Source organism: Muntiacus reevesi, chromosome 6 (assembly GCF_963930625.1).
Source record: "Muntiacus reevesi chromosome 6, mMunRee1.1, whole genome shotgun sequence".
Taxonomy (NCBI): Eukaryota; Metazoa; Chordata; class Mammalia; order Artiodactyla; family Cervidae; genus Muntiacus; species Muntiacus reevesi.
Window position 1 is genome coordinate 41,064,606 of NC_089254.1, and position 22,643 is coordinate 41,087,248.

The window sequence follows — 22,643 nt, forward strand, 5'->3', positions numbered from 1 at the left end:
TTTCTAAATCCAGTTTGTACATCTAGAAGTTCTTGGTTCATATGCTATTGAACCCTAGCTTGAAGGATTTTGAGTATTTCCTTGCTAGCAAGTGAAATGAGTGCAACTGTATGGTAGTTTCAACATTCTTTGGCATTGCCCTTCTTTGGAAAATTGGAATGAAAACTGACTTTTCCAGTCCTGTGGCCACTGCTGAGTTTTCCAGATTTGTTGGCATATTCAGTGTAGCACTTTAACAGCATCATCTTGTAGGATTTTAAACAGCTCACCTAGAAATCCAGCACTTCTACAAGCTTTGTTAGTAGTAATGCTTCCTAAGGCTCACTTGACTTCACACTCTAGGATATCCAGTTCTATGTGAGTGACCACACCATCGTGGTTATCTGGGCCATTAAGATTCTTTTTTGTACATTTCTTCTATGTACTCTCAATCTCTTCTGCTTCTGTTTGGTTCTTACCATTTCTGCCCTTTATGGTGCCCATCCTTGCATGAAATGTTCCCTTGATATTTCCAATTTTCTTGAAGAGATCTCTAGGCTTTTCTATTCTATTGTTTTCCTCTATTTCTTTGCATTATTTAAGACTCTCTCTCTCCTTCCTATTCTCTGGAATTCTGCATTCAGTTTGGTATATCTTTCCCTTTCTCTCTTTTCTTTTGCTTCTCTTCTTTGCTCAGCTATCTATAGAGCCTCCTCAGACAACCACTTTACATTTCTTTGGGATGGTTTTTGTTACTGCCTCCTGTATATTGTTATGAACTTCCTTCCGTAGTTCTTCAGGCACTCTAACAGATCTAATCCCTTGAATCTATTCATCACCTTCACTGTATAATCAAAAGGGATTTGATTTAGGTCATACCTGAATGGTTTTCCCTACTTTCTTCAATTTAAGCCTAAATTATGCAATAAGGAGCTCATGATCGGAGCCACAGTCAGCTCCAGATCTTGTTTTTGCTGACTAAATATAGTTTCTCCATCTTCAGGTACCAAGAACATAATCAATCCGACTTCGATACTGACCATCTGGTGGTGTCCATGTGTAGAATCATCTCTTGGGTTGTTGGAAAAGAGTGTTTGCTATGACCAGCAAGTTCTCTTGACAAAATCTGTCAGCCTTTGCCTTGTTTCACTTTATACTCCAAGGTAAAACTTGCTTCTCTGATTATCTCTTGACTTCCTACTTTTGTGTTCTAATCCCCTATGATAAAAAGGACACCTTTTTGTGGTGTTAGTTCTAGAAGGTGTTGTAAATCTTCATAGAACTAGTCAACTTCAGCTTCTTCAGCACCAGTGACTGGGAGCATAGGCTTGAATTACTGTAATGCTGAATGGTTTGCTTTGGAAAATGTGTGGAATGGGCAGCTACAAATTCATAGTTTTAGATTCCAGCTAAACCAAGATTCCACTCAACCAAGTAGGACTGTGACTCTTTTAATGTGTTATATGGCTTGAACACAAACATATACTCTCTCCTCACCATCTCCATTTTCCATAAATGATAATGCGAAGTCTTCACCACTATCCACAAGTCCCTTATCCTATCATCTCACTTCTTTACTATTAAGAGATCATCTGGCCTCCAGCACTTCAAAGAATAGAGATCATGCAGTAACTCTCATGGTCTGACTTGCTTCATGCACTCTTCCTCCCCTGCCTGTTTCAGCAGAGGATGTGTTCCTTGTCCTGTTGGAGGCTAGGCTTCCTAAGTATACCTTTTCTCCAGAACTCTAAGAAACCAAAACTGTACCGATTTTCCCACCTGTTTTTCTCCTATGCATGTAAGAGCTCTCCCATCTTCACATCTAGTAGCTGGGGACCAATACATTCCTTCACTTTCTCCAACTTGTCAGAGTTATGCTTCTTCTTTTTTTTTTTTAAGTATTTATTTAATTTATTTATTTAGCTGCATTGGGTCTTAGTTGAAGTACACTGGATCTTCTCATAGTAGTTATATATTGAAATGATATTTTGAATATACGGGGTTAAACAAAACATATTTAAGCAAATTTTACCTTTTTAAATGAGACTACCAGAAGATTTTAAATTATGTATGTAACTCATTTTATTTTTGTTGGATAGCATTACTACAGGCACTTTGAAATAGAAATCTGATATTCATGAGGTGTAGATTTGTGAATTATAATCATATATGTGTGTGGAATTAAGGTCACAGGTATAGATGAATCTGACCACGAAGTATGCTTAGTGAGAAAAGGACTAATACATCTAAAGTACAATCTGACTTAGAAAATTCTATTTACCAACAATTTCTTAGGAACATGTGTTTGCAAGGTGATTGACAATCCCTATATAAATACTGAGATTCTATGTTCCTATGAAGCCAGATCACAGGTCACATAAAAATAAAAATAGGGGAACATTATTTTAATTGAATGTAAGTTTTCTCTCACCTCTGTAAAATGTACATACATTCAAAGGAGCTGGACCAACAGCCCCACATAATCCAACACTGTAAACCAACCTGATGAAAAGGGTCGTCTCTATATTCTTTTTTCACACATGGATTAATTTGAGGATTTTCCACATCTGTCTCACTGGTGCAAGATGATCGGCACTCTGCACAGTGTAACAAGTCTTCCCATAACACATCTTCTGTTTCAGACTCTGGCCTTGTGCTCTCAGAATCCTGTCTGGAACTTGAACAGCGAGAGCTGCAACTAGTACCCGACTTAGGGGCATCCTGAAATCAAGATATTCTTTGACATTAATACAATTTATGTACCCTTTCCAACTCAATGGATTTTATCAGAAACATATATTGCTACTTTTTACTAAAACAATGAACACACTGCCAAATGACAGTGAAATAAACAGCAAAACATTAAAATACATATTATTTTTAAGGAGTAACAAAATTTTCTCATATCAAAATGTGATTTCACATCTTAGCTCCAGTGTTACTTTGCAGGCAAAAGCTGTGCCTGTTTTCTCTTAAACTTTATACAAAGTTCAGAATTCAAAGACTAGCCTAAATCCATATGGACTGCATAGTCAGTGAATACTAACCCACCTTAACTGATATATTTAGTGAAGTTCTTTTCTTACTCTAGTCTTTTTTTTTTAAGCAACAACAGGTTTCATATATCTACTGTTTTTGTTTTCCAAACAGAAGTTCAATAAATTGATATAAAATTAACGAATACTCTATACCAGGAAGATAACTGCCAATTTGTGTTTTTTAGATGTGTCCTGTGCTTAGTCATGTCTGACTCTTTGCGACCCCATGGACTATAGCTTGCCAGGCTCCTCTGTTAATGGGATTCTCCAATCAAGAATACAGGGGGTAGGTTGCCATGCTCTGCTCCAGGGGATCTTCCCAACCCAGGGATGGAACCCAGGTCTCCCACACTGCAGGCAGATTCATTACCATCTGAGCCACCAGGAAAAACCCAAGAATAATGGAGTGGGTAGCCTATCCCTTCGCCAGGGGAACTTCCTAACCAGGAATCGAACCAGGGTCTCCTGAATTGCAGGTGGATTCTTTACCAGCTGAGCTACCCAGGAAGCCCCAGGTTTTTTAGATAATCTATGGTTTTAAAAAAAAAGTGAAAAACTAAAAGGCATAAGTTAAATAATTTCTCATCAATATACTTTTCCACTAGGAGTTTTTTCAAATACAAAATAAATACCTTTGAGTAAAATTTTAATTTAAATTAATTCAAAAGTGAAAGTGAAAGTGAAGTCGCTCAGTCTTGTCCGACTTTGTAGCCCCGCAGGCTCCTCGGTCCATGGGATTTTCCAGGCATGAATACTGGAGTGGGTAGACATTTCCTTCTCCAGGGGATCTTCCCGACCCAGGGATCGAACTCAGGTCTCCCGCATTGTAGGCAGGCGCTCTACTGTCTGAACTACCAGGGAAGTTGCTCTTTTTTTTTTTTTTTTTTAATAAGTTCCTAAATAAAGAATGGTAATAGCCATCCTTATAGTCAAGTACGCTGAAATTTTTGGATTTGTTTTTACCCATCCTCTGTCGGTAAGATTGTCAATTTTACTTGCAAATGTTTTATATTTATTCCTCTCTCTTTGCCATGTTACCACAACAGTTCAGATTTCATCATTCACACTTTATTTGCTGTAAGACCTTCCTTATTGACCCCTATCTGAAAGACCTTTCCCTATTTCTAGATTAACCTTCCCACAGTGCAGCTGCTCTTTCATTCCTCAGACTAAAATCTTTCTGTGGCTTCTCACATTCCTTCAACCTGCATGCTTGTCTTTGAATGTGCTACTTCGGACCCTGTTGTCTACTTCTACAGCGACACTGGGCTCCTCCCTAGCCTCTCAACACCACTTGCTCTTTGCCACTCTAGCCTCTAATCATGTTCCTAGCACTTACTGCTAATCCTACTCTCCTTTAAAGTCTACTCTACAAAGTATCAGGAAAATACCATCTCTACCCTTTCTAGCTGTCATTGTTACTGAATCATCTACCAATGGGGAATAAAACTACCTACCTTAAAGAGATACTGAAAATTAAATGAGCGCTGTGGATTTTAATGCAAACCTAGTACAAAGCAAGGGCTCAACAAATGTTAGTTTAAAGCTACTCTCTACCCATGGCTGATTCATGTCAATGTATGTCAAAAACCACTACAATATTGTAAAGTAATTAGCCTCCAATTAAAATAAATAAATTTTAAAAAAAAGAAAAAAGAAAGCTACTCTCTATTTAGAGCAATCATTTTGTCTCTAAAGCAAGTTATTACTTTTTATGTTCATTTAATGACAAATTTGCGTTGTTTTCTGGCATCTGAAATTTATCTATGTTAATTAAATGCTCAATGTGGTTCATATTCTCAAATATGTCAAACTTCTTCAATATACTATAAGTTCATGAAAGACAGAAACCAAACACTTTTTTTTGGCCATCATTAGCACAAATAACAAAATATCTTAAATGAATTAGATATATTATTGATAATTAATTTATTGATACTAGGATGGGATAACATAAACATAAATTTAGTGTACTGATAAGAGTATTTATGGGAGGAGCATGGTTTGAGAGAGAAAAATTTTCCAGAAGAGCTGAGCAGGAAAATGAATAAAGAAAGAAAAAAGGGTAAAAATAAGTCAACTTTGTTTTAAGACATATACTCCCAAAATACTTCAGACTCAGTAATGTCAACCATAATATTTGAAACATAAGCTGTTTTCATTAGATAGGAAGACACACTGTATTAAGTAATCAGTAATTGCTAAATCAAAATTTTTTATGAAACTATATTATCTGTAACTAATTTCTGATGCAGACTTGCTAACCAGATACAAATATAAGTAATAAGATTAAAGGCCTGATAACTGTTTAAGTGAAACTAATGGGTGATTTCAGGGATTAAAAAAATGTTATGTAATTCTTAATAAACATATTTCATCAAATATTCATTGATGAGTGGGCCGTTTCACAAATGTAAAATCTAAAAATTATTACCTATAATTGTTTACATTTCAAACAGAATTTTACCTGTAATATTTAGGTGGTTAATGGCCACTTTAAATTTCACTACAAATTGCTGAATTAAGCCTAAAAGTAGGAAATTTTAGAACTGAAGAAAATAGCTCAATAGGTCATTTAATATGGTTTCCTCTGCTTATCTCAAATCTCTAGACTGGTAGTTTCAATTGAGGATACAATCATATTAAGAAAGACTATTTATTTGAACTGAAATAGCTGAAGGGACGAAGCATTTATAACATAAATGCTTTGTGCCAGGCAATTATGCATAATCTTATTCAAACCTAACAATCTGATGAGGCCAGTCCCCTCCTCTCCCCACTGTACAGAAGCAGAAACTGAGACTCACGTAAGCTAAACAATTTTTCCAAAGTCACTTAAGTCGTCTGACTCCAAGCCCACTGTTTCTTCATTATGCTTCCCATCATCAGATGAAAAGCTAATTCAGAGCAAGAAATAAAAACTGAGACACTTGCAGAGTTAAACAAAGCAAGACAGAGCTAAGAAATAGTACGAATGCTTAAAAGGAGCTACCAATTACCCAGGACACCTCCTATATCCCAGATAACCAAGTAATTCCACCACCACCTTCCCAATAGGAGACTGGAAGAAACCCATCAGAAGAAACCCAGCAGAAACAGCCAAGGAACCAGGGTAGGGAGTTGAGGGGTAAAAGGCAGGAGGGTTAAGTCAAAGTCCAAGATACTGAATGGCAAGATCACACCTCATCCCCAATCCCCTTGGTGCCAAACACCATGACAGCATGGTATAGTACCTACCACTCCCATGCCAGTAGAAGATTGGATGATTTCTTCCTGAAAAACAAAACGCCCCTACAAAGTACATCTACAGATGCTAACATCTGGGAGGCTTACGACAAACAGCTGAGTTCCTGAAAAGTACTCTTTTGGTGAGGCCCATCAGTCCTGCTCCTGCACAAAGTGTTTCCCCAAATGATTTATTTGTGCCTCACCCTAAAAGAAAACAGTATCACCAGTAATTTGAAAAGTACAGCAATAACTACATATAGATGCAAAACAACACTATAAATCCTATTTGAATTTTACTTATTCAAAGGAGGTTTTGTTTTGCTTTTTTAATAAAAAATAAGAATAACTTTTCAGTTATTCTTGGTTTAACTTGAGAGTAAAAAATTTTGAAATACAGCCTTTAAATATCCTCTAGTCTCAAGTTCCTCACTTCACAGATGAAGAATTTGAAGATCTGGTTTTATTTTTAATGTAATCTTTTACATCATTTTTAAAAGATTTAAAAACCAATGCCTACTCATTAATTATCAGCCTTACTTAGCTTGGAATCTGGAAGAGTTGAAGAAACATTTATTTAAAAGTTAAGACTAGCAGAATAATGTTCTGTCCTTCAAGAATCTCAATATCAGGACTTCCCTGGTTGTCCAGTGGCTAAGACCCCTAGCTCCCAATCCAGGGGGCCCAGGTTCGATCCCTGACAAGGAAAATAGATCCCACACACGGTAACTAAGACCTGGTGTAGCCAAATAAACAGTTTAAAAAAAAAAAAAAAAAAGAAACTCAATATCTCAAAATACAGCTGCAACTCAAGAAAAGTAAAGATCTGGGTAAAGAAAAGTAACTTTAAAGCCAAATACTTTATTCTATAGGAGAGTGGAGACCTCTTTTTATAGAAGGTTCTGAATCCTTTCCAGGACCAACAGACTTTCACCTGTTTATAGACTATGAATCTCACAAGCGTGGTTATCTGGCTTAGGAACAGGAGATGGAACATCAGTTGTGGGCGAAGAGGCAATGAGCAGACACACTGGCATTAAGTGTCTCTCTAACGGCAGCCACTAACAGAAGAAACAGCCATAGTTCACAAGAAAGATTAACTAGAGACAGAATCACAAAGAAAAGCATAGAAAAAACAAGTAACTCCTTTAATCTTAAAACTCTTAAGGTTTTCATATTACAACATAGAATAATATTAGATTTTTCAGAAGTTTGACTCTAAACCATCAAGAAAAAAATATATATTCTAATATAGTACAAAAAGAGCAGAAGGCAACATTTATCAGAAAATGACAAAAGGAGTAATTCATGTGCCCTGAAGAAAGACAATGTTCTATCCTTAAGAAAATGTGAAAATATAACTGAATGAAAAATTTTTTTCTATTGAAATAGTTTCCAGAGATATGACAACATCAAGAGATGTAATAAAGCTGGAAAAAAGGTTTAAAGAAAAACACACATTAATAAAGAAATACAGAGTTATAGAAGAAAAAGGAATTGAATTTTATAGTCTGGGGCAATGTAACTGGTGACAGTGACATGAAGGAAGTCACTTAGAATAGTAACACTGCTATAATTTAGAAGTTATAAAGCCTTTTCAAATTGTGGAAGTCTAACATGGGAGTTCACAGACTCTCTCTCCAGAATGTTCTTTAAAAGAAAACAACAAACTGAATGTATGAATCCTCAGAGATGATGCACAAAGTGAATAAAAGTGTGTGGCTATTTATATGTGAAACATATAAGTCTAAAAAGTACTCTTCTATAAATCCAGATCATATTAACAGTAAGATATTGAGACTGATGGGAGATATTTATTTCAGTAATATATTCAATAGTTGAAAGAAGTTGTAAGTTAAAAACATATAGATACATATGCACAAATGTAAGGCCAAAGTAAATACCTCATTAGGGTAATGTTTCTTATAATGGTGTGACTTTCTATTCCGAAGAATGCTCTCAGAAGTCCTGTCTGCATGACGGCGCAATGGATATCCTGTTTCTGGACCTTCTTCACTGGAGACTTCATCAGAGATATTTGTTACTGTCCTTTGGGTATCCTAAGTTAGGAGTATGCAAAGAGGATCATTGGTAATTTGTGACTAAACCTGTAGCTTAAAACTGCAAAACTTTAAATTATACATACATATATACACATACCTTCAAATACCTTTAAAAATTTCAAAGTAACTGATTAATAACACCTGATTTTCTAAAAAACGTCTTAAATCAGTGACTTTGGTACTGTTCTTTTAAGAGTAACTCAACAGTCATTTATCAAATATTGTCCTACAACATCTCTGTTCAAAAGATCTGAAATAGCTTATAAAATTATGAGAACATAAAATAGTATAAAAGTAGAAAAGAGACCCTTTAAAAGAAGCTGAGAGACCTAAAATGAATTTACTATTTTCACGAATCAAAAATGCCATAAAACCAGCTCTGATTTAATAATGGTTTACAAGGCAAGAGGAGGTGACTGGTAGCCAAATGAAACACATATCAGACAGACAACCTCATGTACACATTAAGACACCCAGATTTGAGAAATTCTGAAACCAAGAGATTTCAGAACAGATATTTTATTGATACTTTCATGTTCCTCTTATAGAATGTTAGTAGGTAATACATACCTGGAAATATGTTTGAAAACTGCATGACTAAAAACTTCATTTGTTGAGACATGCTAGTGATGTGAGGTTCACATTAGCAGAGAGTTAAATGCCTCAAAAATCTAAAATTATGGTAAGGGACTCTATTTTACTGCCACTCCATGATATTTATTATACAGCTACAGGTACTGAAAATATATGTACTGTCAAGCAATAGCACATACTTTACTCAAATAGAGACTCCTCTTTTCTTCATTTACTATTCCTCAATACCCACATTCATGCTTATATTTCTAAATGTAACTAAGGTATTATCTTTTAATTTGACCACATTTTTTTCTCTGTAACAGCTTTTAAAGAAAAAAATTATTTAACCAAAAAACTTCAGGGAAATGAAGAGAAAGAAGATATTTATAATAGGCTATGTTACAATAAATCTAGGGTTTCTTTTAGAAAAGTAAATAAACAATTGTTATCCTTAAGTATTTTCTCTGTAAGAATTTTAAAAAACAAAACAAATGTGCTGACACCAAAGGTCACAAAGGTAGGAAAAACAAAGTAAGATTTTCTTATAGAGAACATTAAAGGAAAACCAGGGTCCTAGGTTAAGCTTTTAGATTAACACAGATCTTCCATTTGAAACAAATTCATTTACACAAATGGAAACAGAGAAATAAAAAGGTTTAAGGAACATTAATTATAAATTTAAATCTAATTTAACATTTTAGAAAAATTAGAGTCAATCAATTAATTTAGAAGGTGCCAGGTTATAATGGAAATCAGGCTTATTCACACTACTTTATCTATTTTCATCATTATCAGTGTGATTTGTAAAGGCTCACAGAATAAATTCTGAAGAATATATATACACTCAAGGGTAACTACTATGTCTAAGTCACTTTCCATTAACTAATGTAAAATCACACAAAGTATTATTTTTTTTAATCACACTCACTTTGCTGGGGATATTCCTCAGTGTTCCGGTGTTCCAGGTTGCCTCTTCCGGTAGAAGAGTTTCACACTCAGGTTCGTGGCTTTGTATTCCATCTTCGCTGCTTTTAACAGTCTTTTTCCCATCAAGGGATACGTAGCCATTGTCAGTCTCAGTTGATTTATCAATTGAATTCTTTGCATTCTTTGATCTAAAAAGAAAGATATGTGAAACATGTTATATGGACTTAGTTTATTTTGGATAGGTTACCAGTAGAAATTACAGTCTGCTAAAAACTAAACATGGTAGCTATTTCTCAGATTTTAATTGCTATCTTATATTTACAATAAGTAATTCAGAAATATAATATCTATAATAAGAAATAAATATGAAAATCAAGGTCCTATTTTACCTTACTTTATAAGTTTTAAGGTTTTACAAACAGCAATTCTAAGAGACATGCCCTAACTTATCAAAGAATATTTGGTCAAAATCAACTGGTCTTTGAGCAAAACCTAGGATCAAAATTTTGCTCATTTTATTATGGTTAATAATATACTTTTAAAGACTAATTAAAAAAAAACTACCTCAGTAATTACAAAGTTAAGTTACAATTAGTGGTTTAGCTTAATTTTAATACTCTCCTTTACCCAAACACTTTACCATAAGTGTGGATACCTAAACACCTCTGATAAATTCATTTTAATACACAATGGAGACACGGGACCTTTTGTAACATAAAAGCACAAGAAAAAAGGGAAAACTTTGATAAAATTTTACATAATGGAAGAGGTAAAAATGAAGAACACAAAGAGAAAGAAGTAACCTCTTTCACCCACTGAAATACTCCAGAAAAAAATATCAGTAATCATGTAGCTTACAAGTAAATAAAAGACTACACTTGAGGTTCTTCATTTACAGGAATTAAGGTTTTCTCAATACATAATATGTAACATGGAAAATAATAAATAATTTTTGATTAATAGGCAAATGCTTGAGGGATCCAGCGGGTGAAAGAATGGCTATCCAAAAGAAATGGGTAGTAGAAGAAATACAATGCAAATCCCACACAAACTTTAAATGTGCTCAATGCAGATTAAGTCTATCATAAAACATTATTAAAAAGCAATTGTGTCAGTACCCTTGAATTTTCTCCAGAGTATCCGTTTTGTAAGACAGGAAAAATAAAACTAGTACAATGCCTTCATGTAGGTCAAAAAACAGAAGAACTTTTAAATGGCGGGGGGGGGAATGTTTCTTTGGGGAAAAATGTCATCTTTAACACTACAGTTGCTCAGTTCTATTGGAATCTATCAGAACTGTACAGGACACTGTAACTCATCTATGCTAAATGCTCACTTTGGAAACAATAAATCAGAAATAAAAAGAGGTCTAGATGATTAATTTAAGGTCACACAGCCAGTTAGAGTCAAAGTTGACATTAGAACACAGACCTTCTGACTGAGGTTTATTCTCTATATGATCTCCAACAGCCCACTCTTGGGGAAACCGCCTGTTAGGATTTCTTCTTAACACACTCAAAGCCTAGAAAGTTTGTCTTACACTTCCGACCTTCTCCTGTAAGATTACGAAAGGGGACAGACAGATCATCCCTCCCATGTGCTCTACAGAGCTCCAATGCATCCTTCCTGGTCACAAAGACCAGATCCTGACAAAGGTGCAAGACGCAATGCCCAATCGTCTCGCCCTTTTCTTTCTGTATGACCCTAAGGGGCACAAAGAGACTAAGGGCATGCACTACAGAACAAAGATCATTTAAGAGTGGCAGACGCAGGGAGGAAAATGAACTGTGGGAGAGAGGAGAGACAGGGCAAAAGAGAAAATAAAAGGTGCAGAGAACCCCTGTGACCTTCTCTGCCGAGAGAAATGTCATTTACTGTTCCCTTTACCTTTCCCTGAACACTGTGCAACATGGAGATGTAGAAAAATACCAAAAGAAGTGAAATTACTTGACCTTATAAGAATGTGGGAAACTCAGACAGTGAAAGAGTGTGCTGGAAAGGTATTATGAAGTTTCACGGAAATTGTACTAGGTTGGAAAGGAAGGAGTAAGGCCATGAATAAGAGGAAAGGAGACTGGAAAGTTAGTTGAATAGAGTTATTAATCAGCCAGGATATGCAAGAAGAGAAATTTATTCGAGAAGAAAGATGAAAATGTTGGAGCTAAAGTCCCCAGGAACATCCTGAGAAAGATCAGTAGACAGTTGATAACATAGGCCTAGAAGACAACTGTCAAAGCGGAAAAAGTAGCTGTAATCTTAAGAGTGACCCAGAACCCCAAAGGATCAAAAGATATGAACCTAGGAAAAGGGCTTGAATCTGTAATAATGGCTGCTTTAAAAATATTTCTAAGGAGAATGTATTCTTTCTTTACCAGGACAAAGTAAAGACTGTATTAAGCCAAGAGAAAGAGTTCTAGTAGCACTCATTCCATATACCTTTCAGCTACCTCCTACTTCCTCTCTTATCTCTGCCTCCTTCCAATTTTCTCTGGGCTGTTTCTCCCAATATCTCCTCAAATTATAAGTAATGCTGTCAGAAGGTATGAAGAGTAATTTACTAAGCTACAGTAGCTATTTGATATTTCTCTCACACTAAATGCAGATAAGCTGAAAATCAAGCTGAAATAACAAAGAAAATACTAAATGTAAGTACCAACCTCAGGGTTTACAAAGCAGCTTAAAATACAAACTGAGGCATCCTGGCAGTGGCTGGTAACAGCAGTGGTAATACAAGAGCTGCAAGAGCATACAGTAGTTGGAATGAACAGCAGGAGTCGCCCAGCAACAGACAATGGCAACTCATCTGAAGGCAGTTTTAGGGCAGGGGCAAGGTGCAGCCCAGAGGACTGGAGACGGGCTATCAATACACAAAGAGGATTAATCAAATAAGTATATTAAGGACTGGAACCAGGTTTTTCACTGACAGAGAATGAAAATATAAAGAGGAGAAAAGATACAATAAGCTTTGTGGTATTGTATCTGTATTGGAACTATCTCTGAAAATCCATGGCTTATATCTAGACAAAGAAATAAATATAAATGTAAAAGGACACACACACACACACACACACACTTTCTAGATCTTTCCACTGAGAAGGCTCCAGGGTGGCAACGCCACAACAGCAATGAGTGTATCCAGCATTCAGAGCTTAGTTTCCACACACTACTCTCCTTGAAGAAGCAGTTCCAAGCCTGAGGAAGAGAAAGTACAAGTTGAACCTGGAAACATTTTGTTGTGCTAAACAGTAAGGAAGGGTTCAGAAAACGACAAGGAAATGCCCAAAAGAAAAGAATCTGCTCTAAAGTATCCCCTGGCCAAACTGAAGTCAATCTAATCATTCAAATAAAAAATGACAATAACAAATTGAAAAAATAAAAATCCCTAAGTAAATGATTAAGGGAAAGCTCTTCCTTAAAGTGAATGCTAAATAATAAATGTAGAAGGAAATGATGTAGTTAGAAAAATTACCATTTGGCAACTACCATAACTCAAGCAAGAACCATCAATGGATGCTAAAACTAGAAAGTGATGGTGGGATGAGAAATGGGTCATTTTTATAGTTAATATATCTCCACACAGAATATTTGCTGATTTCAAAGGAAAAGTATATAAATTTACAGTGGAGAAATTTAGCTGCTGCTGCTGCTGCTAAGTCGCTTCAGTCATGTCCGACTCTGTGACCCCACAGATGGCAGCCCACCAGGCTCTGCCGTCCCTGGGATTCTCCAGGCAAGAACACGGAGTAGGTTGCCATTTCCTTCTCCAGAAATTTAGCAGACACTATCTTAATCAAGTGATTCATATAAATATCACTAGTGAGGAACAAATCTACACTGTTTGCCACCTGATAGTACACAATGATATTCCTACCAAAAATGTGGAACTGGGTTTAAATATGAAGAAATATCACACAGCTAACTCAGTGGTGCACTGCTAACTGTTGAAAAACCAGCTATCTGGGTGTAGAAAGTCCTTGTCTGTAGTGTCCTCTGATTTCCATGGTGTAGATAATCTTGCCACGACCAATTTCAAGTACCAACTGATGATGCTGAAGACAGCATAGGGAAGAGATATACACTGAGCTCTCATGAGTCACCTGGAACTAGAAGCAGAAAACCACTGCATCAAATGCACAAACCCACATTAAGGGACATTCTACTAAGTGAATGCCCTGTATCTTCCAAACTGTGAAAAACATGAAACTTGAGGAAAGAGTGAAGTCTGTCCCAGAGTGAAGGAGACTAAAAAGACACGACCCCTGACTGTGGCATATGATCCCAGATTAGATCCTTTTGCTGTAAAAGATATTAATAGGGACAATTAACAGAACTGAACTGGGTCTCTGGGTGAAAAATATATGGGAGTTCGTTGCACTGTTCTCTCAACTTTTCTAATTGTTAAATAACAATTGTTAAAATTGTTTCAAAGTAAAATTATACATTTTTAAAAGTACAAACTGATTACTTTAGATTTTAACATAGGAGAAATGCAGGAAGGAGAAAATGTAGGAGAGCTAAGTTTAAAAAAAAAAATGTAGGTTAAAGAAGGTAAAAAATGTAGGTTAAAGAGGTTAAACCTCCAGGCAAGGTTTAATTTTACCACTGATTGCTGTATCATTCATACTGTCATTAATAATTGAAAGTAAGAACTTCACAGAATAGTAATTTCTCAAAAGGAACACAGATTACCAAGACTCAGATTTTAAGGAATTCCTCCCATTTCTTTACAAAAGATAATAAAACTGTTAGGGAAAGGCAGTGGGAGTGACATTCAGTTTTAAAAAACAGATAACTGTGAAATACTACTTAGAATACATTTTTAAAAGGGAAGTTACTTCTACTTAAGACAACTTTAAAATATGTTAAAAATAAATTGAAGGGAGTTAAATATCATTTTGATTTTATTCCTTTTTCTTTTTTGGGGGGGATCATTTAATAGAATTTCCTCTTTAACAGGAGATAATTTAGTCAGTTTATTATTTTTTATCAATATTAACAGCACATTGATTTTAAAATAAACACATGTATCTAAATCATCATTTCCTACCAAAAACAAAAAGCAGGGTAGAAAGAATCTAGCTAGGAATTAAAATCTTACAGTATAGAAAGATATGGTGCTTTTTACTATTATCTACAAAAAGATCTTACATTTTGATAGCTACATTTAAAGCATATAATACAATCGCCTAATAAAACCAGAGTTAACTATGGGCAGTGAGGTTAGTATCTTAAAAGAGGAGATATACAAGTCTATACTGATTTTACTTACTCCACAATAGAAGTGGGATTTCTTGCATTTGGCCTTATTTAATTGAAGTATTGTTGATGTACAATATTATTTTAGCTTCAGCTGTAACAATATAGTGGTTCAGCATTTATGTATTGCTGCATTGGATTCTGAACAAAAAGCATTTGCAATGACAGAATGTGCAATTTCATTGCCATGGTCATGGCTTATAAAGGGGCTAATAACTAATAAACACTTTTGGAAGGCATGACCTGTGTAATACTTTCTTTGAAGTATCATGCTTGACGTTCAAAGGAGGTAGCTCTATGTCAAAAATATCTTAGGAGGACAAGACTTTAATTGCCTTAATTCCTCCGTGAGACACAGTGAGAGACAATTTGGTTCTTTTCTGAAAAAAATGTAAATAAATTTTGTACATGTACATGTACGATCTACACCATAAATAAATGATGAAACTAAATTTTTTCACATTAAAACTTTGGCCAAAAAAGTCAACACAACTTTTAAAGAACTACTTAGCTTATGAAATATCCAATCTACTATGCCAAACATGAAACTTAGTATGTTTCTACATTAAAAAACCTAGTCAGATAATCAAGAGCACTCAGAATACTCTGTATTGCTATGGAAAAAAAATATTGGAAGTATTTTTTTGGTGCTCTCAAAACTATTCAGAGGTATATAAACTGAGCCAATTGAAGATCATGCTTTCAGTACTAAAGGACATTAGACATGCTAAGGAAAAAGTTAACAGCAGCAGGTAACTCTGCTCTAGACACAGTATGAAATTTCTGGTCGTGCTCTCATTTGCACATGGTTAGGAATCAAGGGGGAGAGAAAGTTATAGAAACAAAATGCATAAAATCTCAGATATAAGAGAATGACATAGGGGCCTATTACAACCATCACTGCTTTCTGGATCTATGACTACACCTTGATTACATGCTAACATACCCCTTTCAAAGACTCTGGGGACCCTATGTTTCTCTAGGTATCCTCTATCACAAATAAGTTTGAGAGGTGTACCAAATTAATTTATTTATAGTACCTGTAATCTTTCTAGGATCAATCCAACTCTAAAATACAGTGACACTAGCAAATTTAATAAGTTATCTAGTTGTGTCCATAAGATAGTCTTAAAAATCTGGGAAAAGCCAGAATACACTGGCTTTTACATGGTCTTATCTGTGAAAGACATGCAACATAGCTTCACCCAGTCGCGACAGCTTAAACAACTGAACTATTTAAACTACAGTCAGTAAAAGCCAAGTTTTAATCCCTGTATCTAAAATTTCTGGCGGGACTGCATACTACTTACACTATGCAGTCCATTATGTGAAGAAAATCAATTTATTAAACCTTTAATTTTCACTTTAGTGTTAAAAACAGTAAATATGGAAGCTAAACGGAACAGAACACTTCAAGGTAGGTCAGTTACACAGAGGAGTCAACATGTAACCTGGTTTTATTCTGTTGTCTCTAACTTACCAATTCAATTTATATAATTACTTTTTCTACTCAAAAGCATAATTCAAAATGCTTTCGTTTTAATGATATTGTGATAGCCAAATGAAATCTTAAAGGATATGAAAGAGAACTTAGGATCTATCTGAATTTTGAAACAGGTACCATGCTAAAGAGATGTACAACCTAGATGCAATTCTTCATATTTAATCTTTCTATAATTATGCCAATTTAAGACTATAACTAACTGATGTTAAAGTGCTAAATCCTTAGGAAATATGACTGATTTGTATATCTTTCTAACTGATATTTTGTCTGGCTCAGTTTTCTCAGGTTTACAGAATCCCTTTATAATAATTCTCAATTCTTTTCAAATGAGAAATATTATGCCTTACTTTATTTATTTTACTTTAGTCTTAATTTTTTTTCCCAATTATTTTTAGTTGGAGGCTAATTACTTTACAATATTGTAGTGGTTTTTGCCATACATTGACATGAATCAGCCTATGCCTTACTTTAAAAAGAAAAGTTTTATCTTAAAGATGAAATATACTTAGAAATGACATTAATAAGTAGTGCCTAACATAAATACAGGGTATTAAAAATACAGTTTTCATTGTAACATTCAGAAAACCATCAACTCACCAAACACAAAGCTTAGATATTTGTGTGATTATGCATTTATTTTTCCATCAGTTATGCTAATTCAACTTGTTATCACCAGAAACAACTTTAAATCTCGGTTGGTATTTCAGTTTAAGCACTCTGTGACTTATCAAAGCCTGAAAGACCAAGACATCATCAAGATTCCAGAACTCAGTATAGAACTTTTGAAATTAACATTTTTCTTAAGATCTTTTTATACCCAGTATTTAAAACAGTCTCATTCATATGCTGGCAAATGATCCCAAAGGAGACAGTTTAAAATGGTGCTTCTTTAAAAACAGTCAGATTACGGTTGTCATGATTAAAGGGAATAAACCCAAAGGGATTTAGCCATTATAATATCAATAACTAGGAGTCGAAGTATGGTACAGCCCCAAAAGATGAAAATTAGAGTCTGAAACTCATTTGACTAGAGAAACATGGCAGAATTCTAAAGGCATGAACTGACTAAGTTAGGAGGACTCTGAATACTACATATAAATACAACACCATCAAAAAGAAAAAAAAAAAAAAATACAACACCAGTTTCAAATGACCAAAATATCTAAATGATCCCCTCAAAGCAAAACATATCTACTATGCCATTGATACTTGCTTACAGAAAGTCTTGAGAAACATTTAAAAAACTGACTCGGCAGTGATAAAACTATCATATTTTCACTGTCAGAAATTAGAGATATTTATTTATATTCATAAAATTCTCCAAGCTAGGCTTCAACAATACATGAACTGAGAACTTCCAGATGTTCAAGCCGGATGTAGAAAAGGCAGAGGAACCAGAGATCAAATTGCCCACATCCACTGGATCATGAAGAAAGCAAGAGCTCCAGAAAAACATTTGCTTCAGGGACTAAGCTAAAGCCTTTGATTATGTGGATCACAACAAACTGTGGAAAATTCTTAAGAAGATGGGAATACCAGACCACCTTACCTGCCTCCTGAGAAACCTGTATATGGGTCAAGAAGCAACAGTTAGAACCAGACATGCAACAACAGACTGATTGCACATTGGGAAAGGAGTACATCAAGGCTGTGTATTGTCACCCTGGTTATTTAACTTATATGCAGAGTACATCATAAGAAATGCCAGGCTGGCTGAAGCACAAGCCGGAATCAAGACTGCCAGAAGAAATATCAATAACCTCAGATATGCAGATGATACCACCTTTATGACAGAAAGCAAAGAAAAACTAAAGAGCCTCTAGATGAAATTGAAAGAGAGTGAAAAAGCTGTCTCAAAACTCAACACTCAGAAAACTAAGATCATGGCATCCAGTCCCATCACTTCATGGCAAATAGCTAGGAGAAACAGTGGAAACAATGGATGACTTTATTTTGGGGGGCTCCAAAATCACTGCAGATGGTGACTGCAGTCATGAAATGAAAAGACACCTGCTCCTTGGAAGAAAAGCTATGACCAACCTAGACAGCATATTAAAAAGCAGAGACATTACTTTGCCAACAAAAGTCCATATAGTCAAAGCTATGGTTTTTCCAGTAGTCATGTATGGATGTGAGAGTTGGACTATAAAGAAAGCTGAGTGCTGAAGAATTGATGCTTTTGAACTGTGGTGTTGGAGAAGACTCTTTGAGAGTCTCTTGAACTGCAAGGAGATTCAACTAGTCAATCCTAAGAGAAATCAATCCTGAACACTCACTGGAAGGATTGATACTGAAGCTGAAGCTCCAATACTTTCACCACCTCATGTGAAGAGCTGACTCATTGGAAAAGACCCTGATGCTGGGAAAGATTGAGGGCAGGAGGAGAAGGGGATGACAGAGGATGAGATGGTTGGATGGCATCACTGACTCGATGGACATGAGTTTGAGTAAGCTCCGGGAGTTGGTGATGGACAGGGAAGCCTGGCATGCTATAGTCCATGGGGTGGCAAAGAGACAGATGACTGAGCAACTGAAGTGAACTGATATAAAATATGTATTTTCTAGAAGACCAAGTGGTTGAAAAGTCAGAGAATCAACTTAATGCCACATTACTGAAAATTATTAAAATTTGTGAAAATTTCTCCCCAAATTACTATCAATAAGAATATGCCCAGGATATAAACTAATTATATAATTAATTACATGCACTATAATTATATAGTGCATGATAAACTTTATCATAAGAACACAATCACAAATTGATAAAACAATGATACTAGCAGAGAAGTTACCAGAAGTGACTGAAAATAAGTTACTTGCAGTATCCCTTTTCTTGACTTATTAACTTAGCAATTTTCACCAGTTTTTATTATGGCACAAACTAAATAAAAAACCCAAACTACAAAAAACAGAATCTGGTATTACAGTATATAGTTTATTCTTTCAAGTAACAATACATATACCTATACCTATATGTTTTACTTCAGATAATTTTAGGTAATTGAGGCAGATTTTTTAAAAATGTCATACAACTCACATGCTACATTAACAAAGCCAATTTGTCCTATAGTGCTGATGGAGATTAAATAAGCAACTTAATAGAAATAAAATAGTACTTGAGAAATCACAAAAGAAACTAAAATCAAAAAATACTAACTAAATATACTTGATAGTATATATTCATTCTCATACAGATGTATTTATACATATATGTAAATTTACATATATGTGTGTATATCTCAGAGTGAATTTTATGGTCTCTATTTTTTCCATTATACATAGCTTTATAACTTATAAAAATAAAATCCACAATAGGACTGTCATATTCAAAATCATTAGTACGCATTAATTAAGACTGTAGTGCCAAAAAAGGAACAGTGCATTTCTAAGCCATAGGAAGTCTTGAATAAATACAAACCCTGATAAAAAGAAAGCAGCATGCCAGAGATCTCTGAAGACAGCGCCAACACTGTAAGAGGTGCTTGTACCGTGGCTCTGAACTGCTCCCTCCTGTGTGTTATCTGTGGTACTAGAACCATCTCCTTCCCTATGTACTTCCAAATGGGCTGCTTTTCTTAATTTCCTTCATTAGAAGAGATTAATAGTAGAAGGTAACTTTAAATTTTAATAACCACTTTCTCGACAGTACATTTAAAAATTCAGAAAACATAAACACAAGAACTCTAATACACAGTAAAATTCAGGTTGACGCATAAAAGTTATGCCAAATATTAAGTACATATTCAAGACCAGTTTCTGTAAGTGTTAAGCTATTGTTTCTTGGTCATACTGACAAGTCAGTGGACATGAGGTTGTAAGGATAGCAACAGGCAGATTATTTACAAAAATACCCCTTCCCTATTGGAATGCTACTTATTTGCAGATGAAAAGGAAAATTTAAATTGGAGAGACTTATAATCTATCTGTTCAGCAGTGCTACTTATCTAATTAGGTTTTTTTTTTTAAATAAAGAACTTAAATCAATATTCCAAAACGGCAAATGTCACAATCTCTTAGCAACAACATTCAAAAGAGAAATTGTTCCCAAAGACCCTTAAAACAGAACTTCACTGTGCTAAGTGGCCAGTAAGACTTGCTATGCTTACTTAATCAAAGGGCAATATTAAACAGCTTCAAATGACATATAATAAATGGAATTTAGCTAAAAAATTTCCTTGACTTTTGTTTTTGCCAAAGCATCTTTTAAGTACAAGATTCTGTAATAGTGGAAATAATTAGCAATTCCAACTAACATATATTCCCTACATTGATATCACATGCCTCAACAATGAGCTTCAAGAAAGAAAACAAAAACAAACAGGTATGGGGTCTCAAAATGGCTCTGAAGCAAATAAAAGAAACTAAATTATTCAACAGCTGATTCTGAAGCTAACTGTTTCAAGATAACATTTCATTCAAGTCAAGAACAATCCTTGATTCAAATTACAGAAATCTACAAAAAGATCACTTTTAACCAGACAGTACCTTCTTCTTTTACCCCCGGCACTTAGCGGAGGTTTGGGTGTTCTTGTTGAAACAATCTGGCAGTGCACAGTACCTAGGAGCAGCATCAGCCATACCGGCTCAATCACTTCCGTCAGAGGTATGCTATGTGGGCTAGAAGCCGAACAGAATAATACTACTGCGGCAACTACAAAGAGGGAAAGAAAATACATTTAATTATAGATCTGACAGTCATGTCCTCAAAGCTTTAAAAAAAACTTTAAAAACTGTTCTAACATTGTTGTTTGCCAGATTGTTTTTCTAAATTAAATGAGTATAAAAGTTACTTCAGACAAGCTCTTCAAGACTTGTCTGCCCCTGGCTAAGCATGCCATTCAGAAATAAACTCTTGGAACAAAGTAACAGCCAACGTGGTCTCTAAAGTACACATCTTAACACAGCAATAAAAACTAGATCCATATAAATCTAAAGGCATTCCTAGTAAGATCACAGACACCCCCTCCTGAAAGGAAAAGGGGGACATATAAAGAAATAACTAAAATCCCTGTAATGAACCGAATTGTGCCCTCCACCCTCATTCTGTATGTTAAAGTCCTGACCCCCAACATGACTATCTTAACAGATAGGGCCTATATGATGTAATGAAGATTGAATAAAATCATAAGGGTAAGACCTTAATCCAAAAGGACCAGTGCTCCTATAAGAGCTAGAGGTACCAGAAATCTCTTTCAGCTCATGCACAGAATAAAGGCCATGTGAGGATACTGCAAGAAGGCAGCCACCTACAAGACAGGAAAAGAAACCTCTAACAGACACCAACCCTAACAGCACCTTGATCTTAGATGTCCAGCTTCCATAACCATGAGAATATGAATTTCTGCTGTTTAAGCCACTCAGTCTGTAGTATTTTATTGTAGCAGTCTAAATAGACTAACAGAATATCTATGACACACAAAAAAGATATGTGAACTGGAGAGGTATGAAGGAATTCTAATGCCTAATTCTCAACAGTTAGTAACTCACAGAATAAGTAGTGGACTAAGTAAACAAAAGGGGAAAGGGCTACACAGGCAAAAAAGAGTTACCCCCAAACACACAGGTTACCAAAAAGGGCACAGAATGTTTAAGAAACAGCACAGAACCAGTTTGGTTTGGTTAAAGTTGAGAAATTTAAGAGACTGACTGAAAAACTGGTTCTTTATCTTGAAGGCAATGATAATTAAGATTTAGAACTTGTGTGGCTGATTTATATTTGTAATGTAAAAGGTAAATGTATGTGTGTATGTTTAGTCACTATGTCGTGTCTGACTCTTGTGAGCCCATGGACTGTAGCCCCCCAGGCTCCTCTGTCCATGGGATTTCCCAGGCAAGAATACTGGAGTGGATTGTCGTTTCTTTCTCTGGGGGATTTTCCTGCCCCAGAGATCAAAACCATGTCCCCTGAAAGGCAGGTGGATTCTTTACCACCAAGCCACCAGGGAAGCCCAAAAGGTAAATGGACAGAAAGTAAATGACATAAGGGCTCTTGGCAGTGATCCAGGAGAGAAATGACATAATAAGTAGGATGAAGCTGAAAATATATAGTTGATATACTTAAAAGGCATGTGACTG

General features: G+C 35.3%; 1 protein-coding gene across 2 annotated transcripts in view; it reads right to left on the reverse strand.

Moving 5' to 3' along the window:
• PHTF2 (putative homeodomain transcription factor 2) overlaps positions 1–22,643 on the reverse strand; it is a 129,062-nt gene that overhangs the window by 23,260 nt on the left and 83,159 nt on the right. For both annotated transcript variants that reach the window (XM_065939942.1, XM_065939944.1), the window contains exons 6-10: positions 21,054–21,219; positions 19,987–20,151; positions 9,810–9,996; positions 8,147–8,302; positions 2,482–2,700 (exon numbers count right to left, since the gene is read on the reverse strand). In XM_065939942.1, the coding sequence (XP_065796014.1) occupies positions 2,482–2,700; positions 8,147–8,302; positions 9,810–9,996; positions 19,987–20,151; positions 21,054–21,219 (893 nt within the window). The remainder of the gene's footprint in view (positions 1–2,481; positions 2,701–8,146; positions 8,303–9,809; positions 9,997–19,986; positions 20,152–21,053; positions 21,220–22,643) is intronic.